Source organism: Pristis pectinata, chromosome 23, assembly GCF_009764475.1.
Source record: "Pristis pectinata isolate sPriPec2 chromosome 23, sPriPec2.1.pri, whole genome shotgun sequence".
Classification (NCBI taxonomy): Eukaryota; Metazoa; Chordata; class Chondrichthyes; order Rhinopristiformes; family Pristidae; genus Pristis; species Pristis pectinata.
The window spans coordinates 17,591,617-17,612,500 of record NC_067427.1 but is presented as its reverse complement, the minus strand read 5'-3'; the positions used below and the strand labels follow the sequence as shown (position 1 = coordinate 17,612,500).

General features: G+C 38.5%; 1 protein-coding gene across 1 annotated transcript in view; it reads right to left on the bottom strand.

Annotated features, from left to right (window-relative positions):
• Nucleotides 1–20,884, bottom strand: part of LOC127582294 (serine/threonine-protein kinase N2-like) — a 34,234-nt gene that overhangs the window by 2,307 nt on the left and 11,043 nt on the right. Inside the window, exons 8-21 of the mRNA XM_052037472.1 lie at nt 20,572–20,681; nt 17,979–18,122; nt 17,590–17,665; nt 17,163–17,346; nt 13,997–14,108; nt 12,985–13,070; nt 12,327–12,393; nt 10,230–10,321; nt 7,627–7,803; nt 6,425–6,487; nt 3,891–3,967; nt 2,115–2,257; nt 1,428–1,535; nt 1,200–1,280 (exon numbers count right to left, since the gene is read on the bottom strand). Coding sequence (XP_051893432.1) covers nt 1,200–1,280; nt 1,428–1,535; nt 2,115–2,257; nt 3,891–3,967; nt 6,425–6,487; nt 7,627–7,803; nt 10,230–10,321; nt 12,327–12,393; nt 12,985–13,070; nt 13,997–14,108; nt 17,163–17,346; nt 17,590–17,665; nt 17,979–18,122; nt 20,572–20,681 — 1,520 coding nt within the window. The remainder of the gene's footprint in view (nt 1–1,199; nt 1,281–1,427; nt 1,536–2,114; nt 2,258–3,890; nt 3,968–6,424; nt 6,488–7,626; nt 7,804–10,229; nt 10,322–12,326; nt 12,394–12,984; nt 13,071–13,996; nt 14,109–17,162; nt 17,347–17,589; nt 17,666–17,978; nt 18,123–20,571; nt 20,682–20,884) is intronic.

Here is a 20,884-nt window from a genome sequence, read left to right as displayed (position 1 = left end):
GGAAAATCAGAATCTCATTTTCCTCCACTGGCTTTTTGCTTAAACTCTCCAATTAATTTCATTTCACACTTCCCTCCTACATCCTCCAAGTGTTTTCCCTTCAGGTATTTATCCATTTGTTTTAATGCCACGACTGAATCTGCTTTCACCTTTTCAATCAATGCTATCCAGACCACAATTTAATGTCACTTTTGCTTTTTCCTCTTTAGTTTAAATCTGTGTCCTCTGATTACTTTGTCAAAACCAGTTTTTAAATACCTCTAACATCCCTACAAGAGTCTCTTAAAGGAGAACCCCAGATCCTCTACACAAGACAGATCCCTCAACCCTGCTCTGATTCTTGCAAAACTCTTCTGCACCCTCAAGGTTTTGTCATTGTTGCTAAGGTATGGTGCTCAGAAATGAACACAATGCTATGTTGTTGTCTGTTCAGTGATTTTTGAAGTTTAGGATAACTTGCCTGCTCCATTAATAGTACTTTGTTTAGTCATTTGGCTCTTGAAAAAAAATCTACTCTAGAGATAGATACTAGATGATACAAAGCAGATAGGAGAATTGATTGCCAACTTCCCCCTTCCTTTATGGTTCCCAGTTGACATATGCCCCAGATATCTCTATTATATTGGCATGCGGCAGACGTAACACTGGCAGCCATGTTGCACACAACCACATAGTGCTACATCAACTGAATCAATAGGTTGTTTAAGGTGTCAGTGAATCAGAACAGAGGAGTCAGCCATTTAGCCCATAGAGGTAAATCTTTGTGGGAAGGGGGAAAATATTAGACTCTCTTTTTATGCTTATCCCATAGTTATGCTTTCCCCTCCATTTTTGAAAGTACATATGAAAAGCCTCACACAACGCCACCATTTGAATTGTATTGCTTCTCCACAGTCTTAAAAGTGGATCATTTAACAATTAACTGGATTATATGTCATCTGCCTTTTATTAGCCCATTTCACACATTATGTTCTCCTGAAATCTGCTACTTTCTTCCTCATATTTTCCAACTTGTGCCATTGACAGACTTTGAAATTATAGCTTAAAGGAAAAACATTTGTCCAGATTTACTGTGTGGAAACAGTAGCCCAGTGCAATTTTTTTTTTTTTTTGAGACTTGGCAATTGCTTCCAGTCCTAAATGGATGTGCCAAGTTATTTACTCTCCACCATTCCCCAATCACCGTGTTTATTACTCACGCCAAAATACATTTCTTTTTTCACTTCCTCTGCATCCTCATCACCAGTGCCTAAACGGTATTCCGGGTTCTTTCTCAGTAGCTGGAAGAAGTGTTGCAAGGAGAGGTGGGGAGAAAGGGAAAGAAAAAGCTGTCACCATTATTGCTGTTTACTTATTTTTCTTTGTAATCTTACTTTCTTCTCTTCAGAAGGGCAGCTCGCTCACATAAGCAAATCAGTTAGACTGACCTTTCTTAAGATTGAGATCGCCTCAGTTGATAGGAATCGTGGGTAGCGCACCTCATCATTAACAATGCTATCAAATACCTCGTCATCATCATCTCCTGGAAAAGGGCACTGTAGGCAAATAAAAAATATTGTCACATTAGGAGTGGATAGGAGGCTTAGAAGTGTAAACAAGTTAGTACAGTGATAGTCTCTGCAACTGAAATTCAGAAACTTTATGCTTCAATTTCTTTGACTGTACACTCCATCATTCATAAAATGTGCCAGAGGGAGGGAAAATAATATCCAGGCAAGTCAACTTCCTCACATGATTAAAGATTGCTGTGATCAGAGAGCTGGAGCAGTTCAACTACCTGGCTTCTCAGTTGAATTTTTTTTCCAAACAAGGCATTCCTTTTATTATTTATTAATTTTACCCCCAAGGAACGAACTTACTTCCATTTTTCTTAACACCATAATCCATTTCCAGCTTTGAGTACAAGAGACAGTCTGCTCCCAGCCTGTTTTTTCTAAACAATCAGTAGACTTGAGACAGGCACCAAGTGATAATCCTCAATTTCAATAACATTTTTACTGTGTGAAATCCAACACTGTGCCCAGCATCTTTCTGCATCCAAAATCTGCTACAGTGAAAGGGGTCATCACAGGAACAAGCCTACACGGTACCCAATTCAAGTGAAAAGACCTCACCTCTCCCACCAGCATTTCATAAATGAGGACTCCCAAACCCCACCAGTCAACTGCTCGTGTGTAGGAGGAATCGGTCAGCACTTCTGGAGCCAGAAACTCAGGAGTTCCACAAAATGTATTTGTGTGATCACCAAAACCCATTCCTGCAAATGGACAGATTTCAAAGTGCATTAAAAATGAAAGTTGTAAACATAAATGTATGCAAAACAGCAGGAGTCTCTAACCAGGATAATCTTAACCCCCAAAAGAGTTTCTTCAGAGGCATTTATAAAAGTTAAAAAAAAATCACTTTAGTGTTACAGAAACCTTAATTTGACATTGATGCATTAGTGTGCAATTGAAGTTTTTCTTCATCTTTTGTTGGAATCTCCTGGCACAATTTCTGACCAAGTAAACTGGGAAATAGCTCTACTACCAGAGTGCCTACATTGAAGAAACTGATACTTGCATCTTCCCCATCTCTTGGGTGCATTCAGTTACTCCCATAGAATTGTTACTGGGATTAAAAACTCCACATAACCATATGACAGTAAAAGCTGAATATATCTAACATAGTAGCACATAGGAGCTATAAACAAACTTTTTAAAATAACAAATTAAGAATAATACAAGAGCATCTATTAATAAACAAAACCAGCAAAAAAAAAAATCCATCTGGTCTGATAACTACCTTTTCTCAGCACATAACACCTTGGGAATGGCAAAACAAAGTTTGCTCAGTTTAGGATTTAAAAATAAAAATCTCACAAAATTCATCTGACCTTGAACACAAGTTTCTGGAGACCCCTAGGGCTGTGTAAACTAACTCAACTTACACAAGCACCCTTATGACCTTCATGCATCAGGCAGCACTTAGCTGCTAGAAGGAAGAGTTGATAAAAAGACACTCCCTACTTTCTACATATCCTTTCCCCCACCTGTTCTCCTACTGAAAACCTCCATAAATCTCTTTCCAGATCTGATGAAGGGTCAGAATCAAAACATTGACCTTTGCTTTCCAGATGTTGGAAAAAGTCAAGTCAGGCAGCATTTCCTGGCTTGGTTTCAGATTTTCAGCATCTGCAATTGCATTGATTTTTTAAAAAATAGCGGTTTTTGCTATCTTAAAAAAGGATGTACTTGTTTGAGAAGTTGAAGTTTTGAAAGCCATCTAGTCACACCAGACAACAGTGAGCCACAGGCACTGACAGAGGCTCATACTTTCTATCCCAAAGAATCCTCCTGTTGGGAAAGTGCCCCATCTAGTGGTTTGACCAAGATCCACTAACAACCTCATCCTTTTCCCCCAGCATCTCTCAGAGAGAACTTCCAATGTACCTTCCTCAAAAAAAGCAGGACTCTTGTTGGGGACCCAATCCCGTGGTTCTCCAATATCTCATTTGCACTGCCATTCATTCTCAGCCTTGACATTTGAGTGATGTCTGGGAATTCAAGCATGGAACATCCTGACCAAGTCTGATGATCTTCCACTATTACATAACATCTATACACACCATCACAGATGAAGTCATTGGCCAGAAGTGGATAATTTGATTTCTTCTTTCTTCCTATTCCCACTACCTGATAACCAGGTTGATATCAACTAATTGCAAATGAATATATTCAAATTCAATACTATGCCCATTCTCACCATAGCACTAGAAATGCTAATAGCCCTGTAGAAGCAAAGGAGAAACCAAAATTGCAGGAAATGCAAAGCAGGTCAGTATCTGTGGCCCTGTACATCTTCCATTAGAACTATGTATTAAACAACCCAAAGAAGACAAGGAAAATTACCCTCTTTACAGAGCCCAAAGTCACCAATTTTAACATAACCTTCAGCATCCATCAATAAGTTGTCCAATTTCAGATCCCTGCAAGAGATTTTTAAAAAAAAACAAAAAGTTAGTTCTGCACACAGTAAACATTCATTGTACCAGAATGTTAGAGGTGAATGGAATCAGAACAAAAGCAAAATGCTGCAGAAGCTGGAAACCGTGAAATGCTAGAAATACTAGAAATACTCATCAGATCAAAGCAGAATCTGTAAACTCCTTTGCAGAACTAGGTTTTAAGACAAAGGCCAGGGTAAAAAAAAAACAAAAAAGGGCAATTGTGAAAGATGGTAGTTATATTGGATATAAAAAATTGTCAGGAGGACATGTTAATACCAAATAATTATCTGAAGTTACTAGGAGGCTGGAGTGAAGATTGTAGATCTGAAAGTGTTGAGTCCAAGAAGTTGTAATGTGCCTAATCAGAAGAGTAGGTGTAGTTCCTCAACCTGAAATTGTCTAATTCAATGTTGTTATCTGAAGTTATGGAACTCAATTAATTACACAAAAAAAAAATCACATTTTTGACCAAATCTTCAGTCATTGCTCATAGAACTTTCTAGCAGCAAACCTACCATAATCAAAAATGCTAACACTACTGATTTTTAACAAAACAAGTTTGACTGCATAGTTGGTTTACAATCTAATAAGGATCAAATTCAAACCTGCAAAGTTTTAGAAGGGCAACTTGTATAAGAAAGTGCAGGCAGTTTCCTTCATGACGATTTGCATTTAATTCCTTATTCACCAACACTGAACATTACAGCACAGTACAGGCCCCTCAGTCCATGATGTTGTGCCGATCTTTTAACCTACTCTAAGATCAATCTAACCATTCTACCCAACATACCCCTCCATTTTTCTATCATCCATGTGCCCATCTAAGAGTCTCTTAAAAGTCCCTAACGTATCCCTCTCTACCAGCACCCCTGGCAGCACATTCCACTGCACCCACCACTCTTTTAAAAAAATTACCTCATACCTCCTGTACTTTCCTCCAGTCACCTTAAAATTATGCCTCCTCATGTTAGCCATTTCCACCCTGGGAAAAAGTTTCTGGCTGTCCACTTGATCTATGCCTCTTATCATATTGTACACTTCTATCAGATCACCTCACATCCTCCTTCACTCCAAAGTGAAAAGCCCGAGCTCGCTCAACCAATGGTCAGAAGACATGCTCTCCAATCCAGGTAGCATCCTAATAAATCTCCTCTGCACTCTTTCTGAAGCTTCCACATCCTTCCTATAGTGAGGCAACCAGAACTGAACACAATATTCTAAGTGTGGTCTAACCAGGGTTTTATAGAGCTGCAACATTACCTTGTGGCTCTTGAACTCAATCCCCCGACTAATGAAGGCCAATATGCCGTATGCCTTCTTAACAACCCTATCAACTTGCCAGGCAACTTTGAGGAACCTATGGACTTGGACCCCAAGATCCCTGTGTTCCTCCACACTAAGAATCCTGCCATTAACCTTTTATCCTGCCTTCAAATTTGACCTTCCAAAGTGAATCACTTCACTTTTCCGGGTTGAACTCCATCTGCCACGTCTGAGCCCAGCTTTGCATCCTATCAATGTCCCGTTGTAACCCTCGACAACCTTCTACACTATCCACAACACCACCGTCTATAATCGACTACAGGACCTATTTAAAATCAACTTTTAACAAAAAAGTCAAGATTCTGCATTCTGACAGTCTTTGGAATTTCCATGGAATAAAACTACCACACTTGTCCAGGTGCTGATAAGCCCAGAGCTCTTCCCCATCACAAGATTTCGCCAGTGAAAAATGATGACTAATTGGTTTTGTTCACATTGATTCAAGGAATAAATTGGGCGTGGAAGGGACAAAGAAATGTGTTTGCATCAATCACTTATCAGAAGTATGATTTTTTCTTTATTATAAAAAAAGGGAGGTTTTGAAATACTAAGGGTACAACAGATTAATTCATGCTGTCAGGGCCAATTACTTTGATTACCAGGGCAAGTTGTGTTTGGAATTGGAGTTGGAACCAAGTACATAGGCATTGAAGTAACAGCTAAGAGTTAAAGGCTATGCAAGATGGTTGGCTGCAGCAGAACATGGTAATTTATTATAGTTTGTAGCATTTCCCATCATATAATACTATATTATAATTCTTTTCCAATTTCTTGCAATGATCTTGTAGAGCCTTGCATTCTATTAGTTGTGGTATGGAGTTTCAAATAAACTTTGCTAGTGCTATCCGATCTGGATAGGTTCAGGGTTGATAAAGCTCCTGCAAGAGCAGAGAGCCCACCATCTATGAGGCAGGAATGAAATTTATCAGGAATCACAATGACAATAGGCAAGTTGGCACAGCAGCCAAGCCTGGATTGTAAAATTTCCAGTCTACAGAGTGAATGTCCAATGTTTTAAGGAAATAGTACAACATCATCTACAGTATATGCACAGATCCTTCAGAAGTAAAATGTCTTTTAACAAAAGTACTTGTGTATTTAAGCCAAGGTTACCTGTAAATTACACTTTTCTCATGTAGAAACTGCAAGCCAAGGATAACACAGGCTGCATAAAACCTGAGGAAACAAAAGCAGAGAACCAACTTAAAAGTAAACAATTGCAACAATAAAATGAATATAGCAAAAATGTGTAGTAAGTATTTATCTGCAAAATAAACCCAGTTATTTCAGTTGTTTGATTCTAACACCAGCAGATTTGTATCTTTTCAGAGACAGGGAGATAGAGACTTGCAGCACAGACACAGGCCCTTCCACCCACCAAGTCCACACCAACCATCCATTTAAAGTAATCCTACATCACCCATTTCATATCAAGTTATTTTTTTTTTAAAAAAAGAACTCAGTACACTGCTTTTGTCTACTTATGACAAATTTAAAGTCAGCTGTCTATTAACTATTATATGTTCCAACAAATCAGGGTTCATAAGGGAAAACTGGCCATGGTGGGACACACTATAGATTGCTGGATGAGATGAATTAAGGCAAATTAATCAAAATGACTGTAATGTGATTGGAGGACAAGCCTACATTGGAAGAAATGCAATGGCAAGTGTTAAGATAGAAGAAATATCTCCTGGCATCTATCACAAAAGCCTCTTCCTTTAGAACTAAATATTGACATCTGTAACAAACATGGTTATGGTACAATTCATTGACCAAAGATACTGCCACATTACATAAAAGGTGCGTGAGGTTCAGTTCTGCAAGTAATAAGTCACAGCCAACCATCATCTGAAGCTTGCTGTGAAGAAAGGAAGCAACTTCCTTTGAAACTGATAAATGTGGCTGAGGCAGGCTGTGAATGAGATTCCATTAACATTGTGGAGGGAGCTTCGATGGTCAGGTTGGCTTATCATCGTTCCCTTTCGCACCCGAGTAATGCTCCATGCTCCCTTAGAGGAGGATTTTAAATAATTCATGCAGAATGTGGGTTTTGTTGCGAAGGCCAGAATTTATTGCCCATATCTCTGAACCAGTTGATTTGGGTTTATACCAACCATCGACTTTAAAAGCCAGAATACTCCAAAACAAAAAGATTCTAAAAATTGTCTGTTGGAACTCATGAATCATCAGTTCCATTACAGAACCACTATAATACTGTACCCTTTACCATCTGAATAGGTGGATCACCTCCTAATGTCCACATCACAATGCAATAAATGGGATCAGATACAAAATTCTCAAGGACCACTTACCGAGCTTGGGGCTCTGAGAAGACATTGGAGTGAATGTGCTTCATTAGATCTCCTCCAGGTACATACTCCATCACAAAGCAAACATGATGTGGTGTTTGAAAGCACGCAAAGAGGTTCACTAGAAAAGGGTGCCGAGCAGAGCTCGCAGTCTCAAAGATCCTTTTCTCACACATCAGGCTAAAAATCCAACACAGCAACAGATTGAAATAAATGAGTGAAGAGTTTGGTTTAGCAATCTTATTTACATGCATATCATTGCACATAAAATAGCATTTTACAACAACTTGTTATTAACAGTTAATATTTTTTTAGACAAGTAGAGATTCAATTTATAGTTCACACAGAAGTAATGGAATCTTCCACAAACACTGGTAAAAATCCTGCAGTCGAGTATCATTAAAACCAAAAAGTTGGACTTAATCAGCACAGAAAATCGTGGAATGAATTCCCAAACACTGAAGTGAATCCACAGAGCTGGTTTTGAACTATATTTTTGATCTCTTCATAACAGACTATACTACAATTTGTGCTCTTCAAGAGAAAGTTTTCCCATGTAAAAGAATGATCTTTTCCCTTCCCACAACTTCTATACTCTCATCATTTTCGCAGTCTTTGCATATGTCTGCAGTTGCAGTGAATGGGATGAACTTCACCTGTACCAGAGAAATAACTAAGGCATCTTATTCTGACACATCCCTTTAATGCCATTTAGAGAAATGTGTTAAGAGATTGTCCATCTGCCCTCTTTCTTCTAATGCTTTAAGCAACTTTTAAATCTACAAGGTCAGCTGTAAACCAGAGTTAAGCCTCCCAATACATCATTGCTAGACACCAAAAGGTAATCAAATAATCTTCAAATCTGCCATTCATTCACCACCTCCTGACCTGTTGGAGAGGCTGTTTTCTACTCAGTAGCTTTCCTGCAAGGGTATAGAGATGAACATTTCACCAAAATTGTTACAGCTTGTGCATCAGAGCTGACTCACATGATGCCCAGAGTTGCATCTCAAGCCACTGTTTAGCATAGGAGCACTCAAGTTCTTAAGTTACTGCAATTCTCAGTCAGACAACACAATGATATAGCACACAGGGAGAAGGAAAAAAAACATTCTATATCCTGACCAAGGGAATGCAGAATTTTCCCAGATTAGCAGTGGATTACAAAAGAAAGTTTAGGAAAGATTATAATTTGTTTTAATGTTCAATCCACCTTGATATCATTAAGTTTATTCAGCATACTTCGTGTCATTCAGACTTGGAAGGTATCAATCTTGCTGACTTGATGTTAAATACACAAAAAATTTAAAATCAGTCAGGATTGCTGCCTTCTCCATTGTTGAAAAGCATATATACAACATTACACTTGATTACTATTCTTCCTGCAGTCAAATGGCTTGCCAACGACGATCAACGTTTGCCTTGTAACGTGATCACAGGCAATCAAGAATGTTACCAGCACTTACGTCAATCTCAGGCATCAGGCTTTCACCGGATGTGTTCCCAAATTATGCCCATCTTTCTGAACTTTTTAAAAAAATATATAAAAAGACAAAAGCCTTCTAACCAGCTTTCTGCCACTGCCATGGCACCATCTCAGCTTAAAGTCACTAATAACATTTCACTGTGACAAAAATGTCCATCCTTTTGGTCTACAGGACCTATTGACAGTCTTTGCAACAGCACACCATGTTCAAACAGCTCTCTTCCTTCCAGTTGAGACTGTACTCCTCAGGTTCCTTTCCTATCTATCCAGTCTTAGTCAAAAAGCCAAAAAAGGAGACACTGGAAATCTGAAGTGAAAATAGTAAATGTAAACACTCAGCTGGTCAGGCAACATCTGTCAAATTCTGATGACAGCTGTTTCTGTTAACTGTTTCTCTGTGGATGCTGCCTGACCTGCTGAATATTCTGAACACTTTCTTTGTCAGTCATGCACTTCTCTTCCTGCCTCAACATCTTCCATCCTCGTTGACCACCAACTTTTCTCATCTACATGTTGCCCCACAACAATATCACAAGAAAACTGGGAAGCATGGGTTGAAGGTAATTGTTGGAAAGGAGGTGGGGGTAAGGAAACAGAGGGTGATGGATGTATGGAATTCTCTGCTTGAGTGGGTGGCAGAGGCAGAAATTCTCAGCACATTTAAGTACATGGATGCCCAACTTCACATCCTCAGCTGCACACTTCTGAAACCCTCAGCTTTATCAGATCTAGTCATACCCTTTCCAACACTCCTGGTTGCCTCATTTAACCCTTTAAATTCAAAGTTGTAAAAACACATTAAAATTGTAACTGCAAGTTAATTCTTGTTTTGTAATTCCTTCACCATGCACTTTCCTCTAATCTCCTTCAGAGGATTTACATTTTTAAATTTTGGTCTTGCACATCCCCAATTATAATTGTTCCACCAAAAGCAGCCATGCCTTCAGCTGCCAAGACCCTCAGCATTTAAGTTTCCTCCCCAATCTTAACCTTCTTTCCTCCCTTGAGATGCTCCTTAAATCTGACCAAGCTCTTGAAGATCTACTCTGATGTAGAACTCTGTCACTGCTTTTGTTAACGTCCTGGGATACAATTTGTTGCATAGGTAGCAAACACCTACTTGTCCACTTCATCTCGAAACACTATATTTCCTTTCTTCAAGGCTTTAATAGCAAACAGTCTCTTTGTCAACTTGTATTCTGCGAGAAGCACCTAGAAAAGAGCAAAATATTGGGACAGAAGTACGACTGACAATAGGCGACAAGTTTTTAAAAGAAGTCCCCATATCCTCAATTGTGCAAAAGGATCCCATGGGTGTCAAAGATCACATTCTCATCTATCATGGGAAATACACACATCCAATTTTAGCGAGGAACAAACTGTGAGAATAGTTTTCCACTCCTAATCCTAGGCTAATCGTAGCACTTCTAAATGATCACTCACTCCTTTTCCATGCATCAAATATGGCTCACGACTCTGAATGACAAAGCAATTCCTGATCCACTTGGCTTAGATGTTCACTATGCTTAACCTGAGGCAAGTCCTGGATGAAAAGGTCTTTATTACAGACTCAAAACTCTGGTACATATTTGTTATAAAGCAAAGGGTTTTAAATGTTCAGCATTACAGATCATTACACCTCCAAGTATCTTAAATTTTCCTAATATCTTAAATAAATGCAGCAAGCCCTGGAGTCAAACAGAGAATTGTGCGTGTTTAGCTTACTGGATACACATTGCATGACCAAATGTCTTGTTTAATTTCAGAAGAAAGAAAAGTTTCAGAATGTCACTCAGGCTATAAATTAATAGACATGTGAATAACAATTAGATAAACAGAGCAAGTTTATGGTTGAATTTTATTGCTTGGTTTGTAATACAAACAATAAGTCTTCAGATGCAATACCAAACAAAAACTTAACATTGAAATTGTTCATGTCTGACACGAGTAAAGGAAAAATAACATGCATTTGAAATTTTCGGGATGGGTTGAAGAAAGAGGCATCGTAGCCAAGATCTGCCTATTTTAGCTAATTTCTCCTACAGTCCAAATGATGAACAGCTAGCTTGTCTGACTTTCAGAAAGATAACTCACATCACTGGTTAATGGTAGGATGCGAGGTGGGTCAGGACAATTAGAATCCAATAGAGGGATTTTTAAAGCAAGACATAAAAATAAAGATCTTGGAGAACTGCTTTCAGCAGGTTAAAAATAAAAAGATTGTTGGGAACGGTGGAGAAAGGGAAGAAAGAGGAAAAGGTTCTGCCCCTGTATTTAGGAAAGGGGAAAAAAAAACTTTGCCCAAGCCAAGCAACACTGAAATGGGGTTTTACAGTATATGTTTATTCTTAGCTCATCACAAAGATAAATTTGTATGCTTTTGAACAAATGATTTTTATTGTTATCACTGATGAACATGCTCACAGTACTAATTCAAAAAGCTACTCAATTGAAAAATCAAATTTCACCTCATTTAGTATTAAAACTTTTCTAAAGATGGACCTATTCATGATGACTGCGCAAAAGTTACACAAGCATTGATCATATTACCCAAGTGTTGCCAATGCTACAAATCGTGCATGCGTCATGCTAGCACATTCAGGACTGTACAAATAAAATCAAGATCGTTAAGTGACTGAAGTCTTAGACAAAAAAATGCTCCATACCGAACAATAACTCCTAACAGCCAACAAAGAATCTCTGATTGGCCTTAATTCTATGTCGGAAATACAACATGCAAATGTTAATATATTCTAGGGGAAAAATACATCATGCATTGTCAAATTTAAGGTTCCAAACAGATACCTTAAGTAAAATATTATTGATATTTTATGAAAAACCCTTTTAAAATATCAAAACTATAGGCCTATTAACATATCCAGGAATTCACAAGATAAACTGTTGTAAGAACTCAGCTGGGATGGTTATCCCTTTGCCTCCACAGATGTTGCTTGACCCACTAAGTTCTTCCAGCAGTTTATCTTTTGCTCCAGACCCCAGCATCTGCAGTCTCTTGTCTCCATTTTCAAGAAAAACTCCTGACAATAGTACTAAGGACATCTTGCATCAGTGTAATGATAGTTCAATTTGATACATCCAGGAATTGGTTAGTCTATTGAATTATTAGATCTGTTCTGCAACCAGCAAAAACTAATGTTAAAGGTACTAAACAGTGAAGTACTAGAAAGATGACAAAGATTGCAAATACATTGAGTACCTTCCCAAAATGACCACGTCCAAGCAAGGCCAAACAGTAGAAGTCTTCAAAGCGCAAGGTCTGTTGTCTGCAAAAGGATATTAGAATATTTTAACTATCACATTTAGCCAAGAATAAATTACTGATTATTTTTGACAGGAATTCCTGGAATGCAGGAAAGCCAGTTCTCTTTAGAAAGGAAATAAAAAGGGAAGGTCAACACTGTAGTGGATTTGACCAAGAACTTCACTCATGTTACCTGGTGTTCCTTTCCTTCAATGAAGTGAAGCCTGGAAGTGCTTATTGTCCAAGCACATACATGAAATATGATCACTTAAGATAGAGAGAGTGAAATATTGGAGACAGCTACTCAATCACAGACCAAACCAAGATTTTTCAAGAAATAACAATACAAAACATTTGATGGGGTAGGGAGGTGGTGGGTGGGAGGAAAAAAAAGGTGCAGGACAAAAATCAATGCAGACAAAAAGGTTAGAGTCATGGAAGCAATAGAAATATGAAGCAGCAATCCAACATCTGGTTAAAAAAAATTAAATGATAGGCCAATCTAAGAATAATTTAGTCAAAAAAGTAATAAAATTCCACTGACCAAGCTGAAGTGGAGTTCAACTCAACTACGCTATCAGCCTTTATTAATGTTTTGGACATCTGACCATACCTTGGTGGAACCCAAACTTGATTTGATACATCTGGAAACTGGTTGATCTGTTGAGTTATCACATTTGTACCATTTCCCACTGCATCCTACAAAAATGATAAAGCAAAATTGGTATTTATTTTCTTACATGTGATACTCTCTCTCTGTAAAACAGAAAAATATACAACTTTTTTTGTAAGTGGGTATGTCAAGTAGAAGTACAGGTAGTTTATTTGCTTGCTGATCTATGTGGTTCCAGTCAAATAACACCTTACTTTTAAAATTCCCAAACAAAAAAAAGTCTCTTAATGGTTTTGTCCCTCCCTATTGCTAATCTCCTCCAGTGCCACGATTCCCAGTTGTCAGTGCTCTGCCAGTTCCAATCTAGAATATCCTAGACTTCAAATCATTCCACCACTTACATCCATGCTTTTAGCCGTCAAGACCCTAAATGTGGGAATTCCCACCACAAACCTCTGCTCTTTCATTCCTTCTCTCATGTATTCCTTGAAATCATTATCCAAGCTTTTCTGCTCTGATATCTTGTGCAGTTCTGCAACAAATTTTGTTTGATAATGCTCTAAACCATTTTGGGACATTTTTGCTCTATGCAAATGGAAGTTGCTGTAGTAATTATATAGCCTTTTGTTTACCAGAAAATATCCCAAGGTACTTCAACAAATAACATACTTTGAAATATAACCCCTTAAATAGATTAGTTCAGTCATTCATATTCAAAGTGAAGCGAATGACCAGTTGGTATATTTTTAAAGTGACATTGGCTTGGATATTTGGATAACCAACTGCTTCTCATCATCCACCTGATTTCTTGCAAGTTAACGTGTAGCTGCAACCAAAATGTTCCACTTAAATCCTATGCTTATTTCAAATTAGAAATCATACATTTTCAAAGCATTTTTAAGTGGACACTTTGTTTTTCTTCTCCCTCCAACCCCACAAGTCAAAAACATACTACTTTTTTTACTTAACAGGCCATTCATACTCTGTCCTTTCACCAATAACAGTTTCTTACCTGATCATCACTCAGTGAAAGTATCCTTTCTTCAGATGCACAATTTATAAAAAGCAGAGGTGGCTTGGGAGGACGGTCTGGGCTGAAGTTTAGGTTGACAGGTGTAAAGTCCCTATATAACATACACAAAATTAAATAATGCAGAAACGAAATGCCACAACAAAAAAAACTTGTACATTATTGTTAAGATTTTGGGGCCTAGGGAGCATGTTTTATAACATGTATTAATTTTTCCAGCAGATTCACTTTTAATATTATTACTAATGCATTCAAATATCTCCCGTTCCCTGGGAAAGTGCATTAAAATAGTGAACAATATTTTGTCACAATATGCTCACATAGGCACATTCAGCAGAAGTAGCGAGTAGCGTCACAAGGCATGCAAACGTGGGTGAATTTTTCCCTTTCTGATCGATGGTACTGTGGTGAAACCTTACACCTACCCAAAGCTCAGAGGGTTCAATAATAACAATATCAAACTAGGACTTTTAGTTTAGCTTTTTAGTTGCTGGAAAGTTTCTCATATTCAAAGCAGCCAACTACACACTTGCACCAACTGGTTTCTGTTGTGGGAAATACTATTTTGTCAATTCAAGTTTATTTCTGAAGATAGTGGATGAAGATCAGCATGGAAGAATCACACTGCATCTCAGGAAGGGCAAGCAAAAACACACTTTCTCCTTAGTGGAACTGTTTCCTGCCCAACACAGTATACCCTCTATTAAAAATTGTAGGGCACAATTTGTTGCTAACTGATAAGAGCAAAACCAAAGACTGCTAATGACACCTTGATTTCAAAAATACATTTGCAGCAGCATTCCTGAAATCAGGTTTCGACTAATCAAAGTTGGTATCCTCTAAACAGTGGCTAACTTTTAACAGCAACACAGCTCAAAGGTTTCTAATGCTGGAACTTTTCCCACCCTAGTTACAGGCTTTGGAAGCTTGGGAGTCACTTAATTGTTTCTTTATTGGTCCTACAAATCTTTTACTTTTTCCAAGTCCTGTAATATGAATCTCATCCCTTCACTTAAATTTCTCCTATTTACAACAGCTTCAAGATTCACAATGAGCTGGTTCTCTGTTTCTCCACTCCTCCCAGGTCAGACAACCAAGTTTATATGTAGCCCACAAATTCCTTCGAAATGAGCTCTTCAACATACTAATGCTGAAATTTTGCCACACTCTAAAATCAGCCCAGAGAGGTCATACCCATTTGGGTTAAAATAATTAGGTTGACAGACAAGTCTAATTAAATAACTGCAAGGTCAAGAGACTGACAAACATATTGGAACTAAAAGGTCACAAGATGAGTCCTATTCATAAACACAAAATGAACAAAGCTTCAAGTCACAAGTGTTGCCCATACAAGTGCTAGAGATACAAAGCATGGCCATTTAACTCATCTCATACCAATGTTCAAGACTCCAAATAGACCTTTCACATGAAGTAGCCATTTATATTTTCACTTTCATATCTTGTTCATCTCTGAAGAAAATGCACTGGGGGAATTGAGGGTCACTCTGCACAGCATCTCTATTTAGTCAGAGTGTGACCTTGGGCACCTAGTGACTTATCATTTTAATCCTCCTTCCCACTCCCATCTCTGTACTTAGTCTCCAAGCTGTTCTAATGAGGTTCGAGACAGAATCTCTCATCTTTCAGCAAAACAGCTTTCCAGACTCAAATACCATTCCATTTCTAGGTTTCCAAGTTTGTAGAAGATATGAAAATTGATGAAAGAGCACATGGTGATGAGGACATTGTGATTCTGCAATGAATGACAAGTCAAAAACTTGGCAAATGGAGGTTAATGTAGGAAAGTTTGAGGTTATGCACTTCAGTAAAAGGAATCAAACTGCAATTATCTAAATGGAGAGAAGTTCAGAGGGATCTAGCGTTCTATTGCACAAATCACACAAAGTTAGCAGGCAGGTCCAACATGTAGTTAAGGAGGCAAACAGCATTTTGGTCTTCAGTGCAAAGGGGTTGGAGTTTAAGAATAAGGAGATTTTTTTTCTGATTGTTCAGGATGTTGATGAAGCCACACCTAGAACACTATGCTGCTTAGGTCTCCTTACCCAAAGGATACATTAGCAGTAGAGGCAGTCCAAAAGGAGATTCACCAGGTTAATTCCTGGGATGATGGGGTTGCCCCATCAAGCAGGGGCTGGACAGTTTTGGGTCTGTATTCCACGGAGTTAAGAAGAATGGGGGTGACCTCTTTCAAACAAGGCGACAAAGCTACAAAGCAAAAAAAGCAGGCCACTTAAATTGGAGGTGCAGAGAAATTCTCAGACGGCAGTGAATCTCTAGAATTCTCTGGCTTAAGATTGGTGGCCAGACCAGATCATTACATATATTTAAGATGTAGATAGATAAATATTTGAAAAATTGAGGGTTATGGGGAAGTGTCACAGAGGAGGAGCTGAGGCCAGCATAGATCAGCTGTGATCATACTGAACAGCAGGGCAGGCTTAAGGGGCCTGGTGACCTACCCCTGCTCTTATTTTCTTGTGCTCTGGTATTTGTTTGTTTGTTTGTTTGGTTTTTTTTTGAGTTTTTCCCTTCCCAGACAGGGCTTCTTGGTAATGATTGTGCTGGTCATTTTTAGTTGCTCTAGACCCATCTATTTTCTATGACCATTCCACTTCTTGCTTGATCACTCCATTATAGATATCCTTATTGGTCACATGTACATCAAAACACAGTGAAATGCATAGAGTGTTCTGGGGCAGCCCGCAAGTGTAGCCATGCCTCTGGTGCCAACATAGCATGCCCACAACTTCCTAACCTGTACATCTTCGGAGTGTGGGAGGAAACCGGAGCACCCGGAGGAAACCTATGCAGACACGAGGAGAACGTACAAACTCCTTACAGACAGCAGCCGGAATTGAACCTGGGTTGCTGGCACTGTAATAGCGTTACGCTAACCACTACACTACCGTGCCTACCCCATTTATCATTCAATAAAACCTGGTCTTCCAATCTGTTCTCTTTTAATCTTTCTTTGCCTCCCTGCTTAAAGTCAGACTAACTTTATCCAGTTCTGAGGAAGGATTAATTACTACACATTAACTCAGTATTTTTCCCTAGTACAAATGCAGTCTGACCTCCTGAACATTTCCTCTATTTTCAATTTCTAAGAGTGCCTCATACAACTTGCCTTGATTCTGGTGACATGATGCGGGAATTGCGCAGTGTTCCTGAGTGCAGTGTGAAACTGGGGTCAGCTGTAGGCAACGGTGGACTTGTTGTTGTGCTGCTACATGGAGGCAGCATATTCATCATTAGGCGCCCCCAAGTGGCAATATTGATATTCATCTGTGATGCTCTTAGAAAGTTTTTTCCTGTGAAAAGGCAAGCTCTTCAGTCAAAACCTCCTGTAAAGATACATATCAAATACTTCAAGCAGCACCAAAACACCCACCCCTTCCTCAGGATCTTTTCCTTTCAATGCACTGGATTCCAATAATGGCTCGTCAGAATTAAATCAGAAAAAATTATCTGACATTTAAAAAAAAATTTACTATTTAAAAGTTATCGTTTTACCTTTGAGATTTCAACAGTAGGAAATATTTGAAGGTACCCACCTTTCTGCTTGCGAAAAATTCGATTCTGACGTCGTAGTCTTGGGCCTCGATTGATGACAGGATTACAGAAGGTCATCTATAACATTAACAGATAATTGAGCCCTCAAGAGCTTTTTATTACCATTACAAACCAGTACTATAACTTATGAAAAAAAAGCTAACCAAGACTCTTGTCAGTTTCAAAGTATTTCAGAGAGTGTGTTAGCACTGCAGATGAATTAGACAGATTCCAATCTCAACCTTGCCATTTTGGATCTATGCACAGCAGAGCACAAGTATCCACTCAAAGTATGGGAGATATTCCCAGCCTATTCCCACACATCTCTCAGTACAGCATAATTGGCTAGTCCATGATGGCAGTCAACTAGCTCCAGGAAGAATACACTTACCTCTGCAGAAAGTACCCCCTGTGGCTCCAAGCACACAGTCATTGCATGGCACTGATAGTCTAGAAAATCTTCAAGTCGTAGGAACTTTACTGCACATAGTTCTCGCCAATCCCGCCAATAAACGGCAATTTCCAACTCACGATTCTATACGGCAGGAAATACAAACATTCACGTTGCATCAGCATATTCCTTAAACTTTGGGTTAAACACTTTACTGCAAAAAAAATTCCACCTAATGTAGCAAAAATGAGTACAACCATTATCTGTAAGCCAACCATCTGAGTTGCAGGTTTACTTAACAGTTAATGAATCTGGCTAGTTTTTTTAAGCATTGTGTTTCCTACTTGACTGTGGCAATAGTCTTCGTTAAAAAAATTAAAAGTCATATTGATGAGGTCCATGGGGCTGCAGTAGCAGGTGGTTCTATAACTAATCAGTGCAGGTGAGAAAGAATGAGACCAAGAGTCTGCTTTCTGAACACAGAGCAATCTAAAAGCTGCAATTTTTATTATGAGGGTTACCTGATGGAGTAGTATTCTTGGCCCTACAGCCATGTTCCAACTTCACTTTTACTAAGAGTCAAAATTTTGTATTATATTTTCTTGACAAACAGATATTTCTTGTGCACGTGTTGCAAGCTTACATTGCCTAATTTGTTTTTAAGGCCTAATAAATTTTCTTGATTCCTGCACTGCTTACAACAACAACAGTGACCACATCAGAAGTACTTCAGTGTTTTGGGATATCCTGTACAAATGCAAAAACAAGTATTCAATTTTTTTGTTAGTATTGACCTAGAGGTCTGTGCATTGTTTTAATATGGTCTTCTTCTTAAGCAGTCTTTCAGGGTCAAGGACAACTGCTTCTCCTCTAGTTTTGTAGATTCCGAGTTGACCAACAAGGCCAATGTGGGAACCACAGACACTTCCACAGATGAGGCAGATTGCAACAATCCACCAAGTGGATCAGCAGCTTGAGGAGATTTGCTTTTTACTCCGCATATACAGGCCTTGTACTTGCGATGCTTGGACTCAAGGTGCTTCTCTTGTCATGGGACAGATCTCCATGAGTCAATAGGGATGCTGCAGCTTTTCAAGGAGCCTTGGAACACATCCTTGAATCTTATATTCTGAATGGCTGATAAATAGTTTCCCTCAGAATAGAGTGCATGTTTCTAGAGTCTAGTGCCAGGCATGCAAATGCATTGCCAACCTAGTACAACTAGGGCATCAATAATGGGGAATTGGCCTGGAAGAAGATACAGACATTGGTTTGTATGCCCTTCCAGTGAATTTAAAACATTTTCTACAGACAGTGTTGGTGGTATTTTTCCAGTGTCCTGAGAAAGTAGTAAACAACAACTACAGTATGCTACAATTCAATATAATCATGGCACATGGTGACACAGCTACATTATTAAAGTATAGGTTAGAAAGAGAGTACCTTACAACTTCAAAGTGATCGTTTACAGCAAAGCTGTTATTTCTGATCCAAGTGTCACATTGGCTCAGTTAGCACAGGCTTTCTTCAAAGGCAAAAGATGTGGATTCAAGCTTCATTTTCAAGCAGATAATCTAGGTTAACAATTCAATGCCTTAAATTTACAAATACAAACTAATGATCCCATGGTTCTCCAAATGTTCTAGTCCACATCCCTGGCTTAATCAAAAAGACTTTACTTTGTTCGAGGACCTTGCTCTAAACAAAATGGCTTTCCTATTCACCTACACAATGGTGAATCCACTAATTCAACTTACATGAAGTCTTTTGAGAGACATGCATGATGCTGTACTAAAATGGAAGTTAACAAACAACAATTCTGTGTTTTTTTAAACAAACAAATTCAGTCATCCATCCTTCAATGCAATTGATGTCTACATCAATGTCATATTGTTGCCACATTATAACCTTTGAATGACAATTTCAAGTGCAAGCAACAAATACAACACCATATCTACATCTTTCAACCTTTTATTTGGCTGATAGTGCCAATAGGAAATAATAATCCATTTAATCCTGCTCTCCTGCCCTTTCCATTACATATCTTTTCTACTCTTAAAAGCTAATCTAGTTTTTATTTAAGATCCAATCTAGTTTTTTTTTAAATCCACCACATTCAGTAGAGCAATCCACATTCAACAACCTTCTATCAAGAAATTCTCCTGTACTTTTAGAAATTTGAGATTTTTACTACACTCCAGTTATTTACTCTACCAGTGGAAATAGGCTTCACTCGTTTATTTACTTCATCAAGATCTCCCGCTTGAACAACAATCAATCCCTCTCGAATCAATTTTCTACTTGACTTGTTTTTCCACCTTATTAAGAAACAATCTTGTTTGCTTCATGGTGCCACCACAACTAAACACCTTTATTACCACTGTCATTTTGGAGAATCTCTTCTGTACCCTTTCAGAGTGTGGAAATCCTTCCCTAATTATTGTAGACAATTTTGGACATCTTTTAACTGCAAACATTGATTTGTAAATGTTTACCATGGCTTTAGAGCTCTAGCCAAAAACTAAGAATTCCAAATTCAAAATCTGAATCATGCTGTCTCAGAGGTGAACTGCTGTTCATATCAATAACGTACCCTGTTGACTTCAATGCTGAAGGTCTGATCCCACACTTGATTCTTCACTGAACGCCAGTGTGTTTGTCCGACAATTCGATTGTCCAATTTCAGAATAGCACTTGCTTCAGCTAGTTTAAAAAAAACAACAGAAATTTAACTCAATCTCGAATTCTTCCGCCCCACCACTGTTTTCAAGGACCATTCCTTTAGTGAACATTGGAAAGATACTTGCTTATATAGTGCACCACATCACCCAGCCAAAGGAAGGTTGGCAAGTGTGGGGGACACTTCACCCATCTGGAATCTGCATAGTAAGAGGTACACCCAAGAG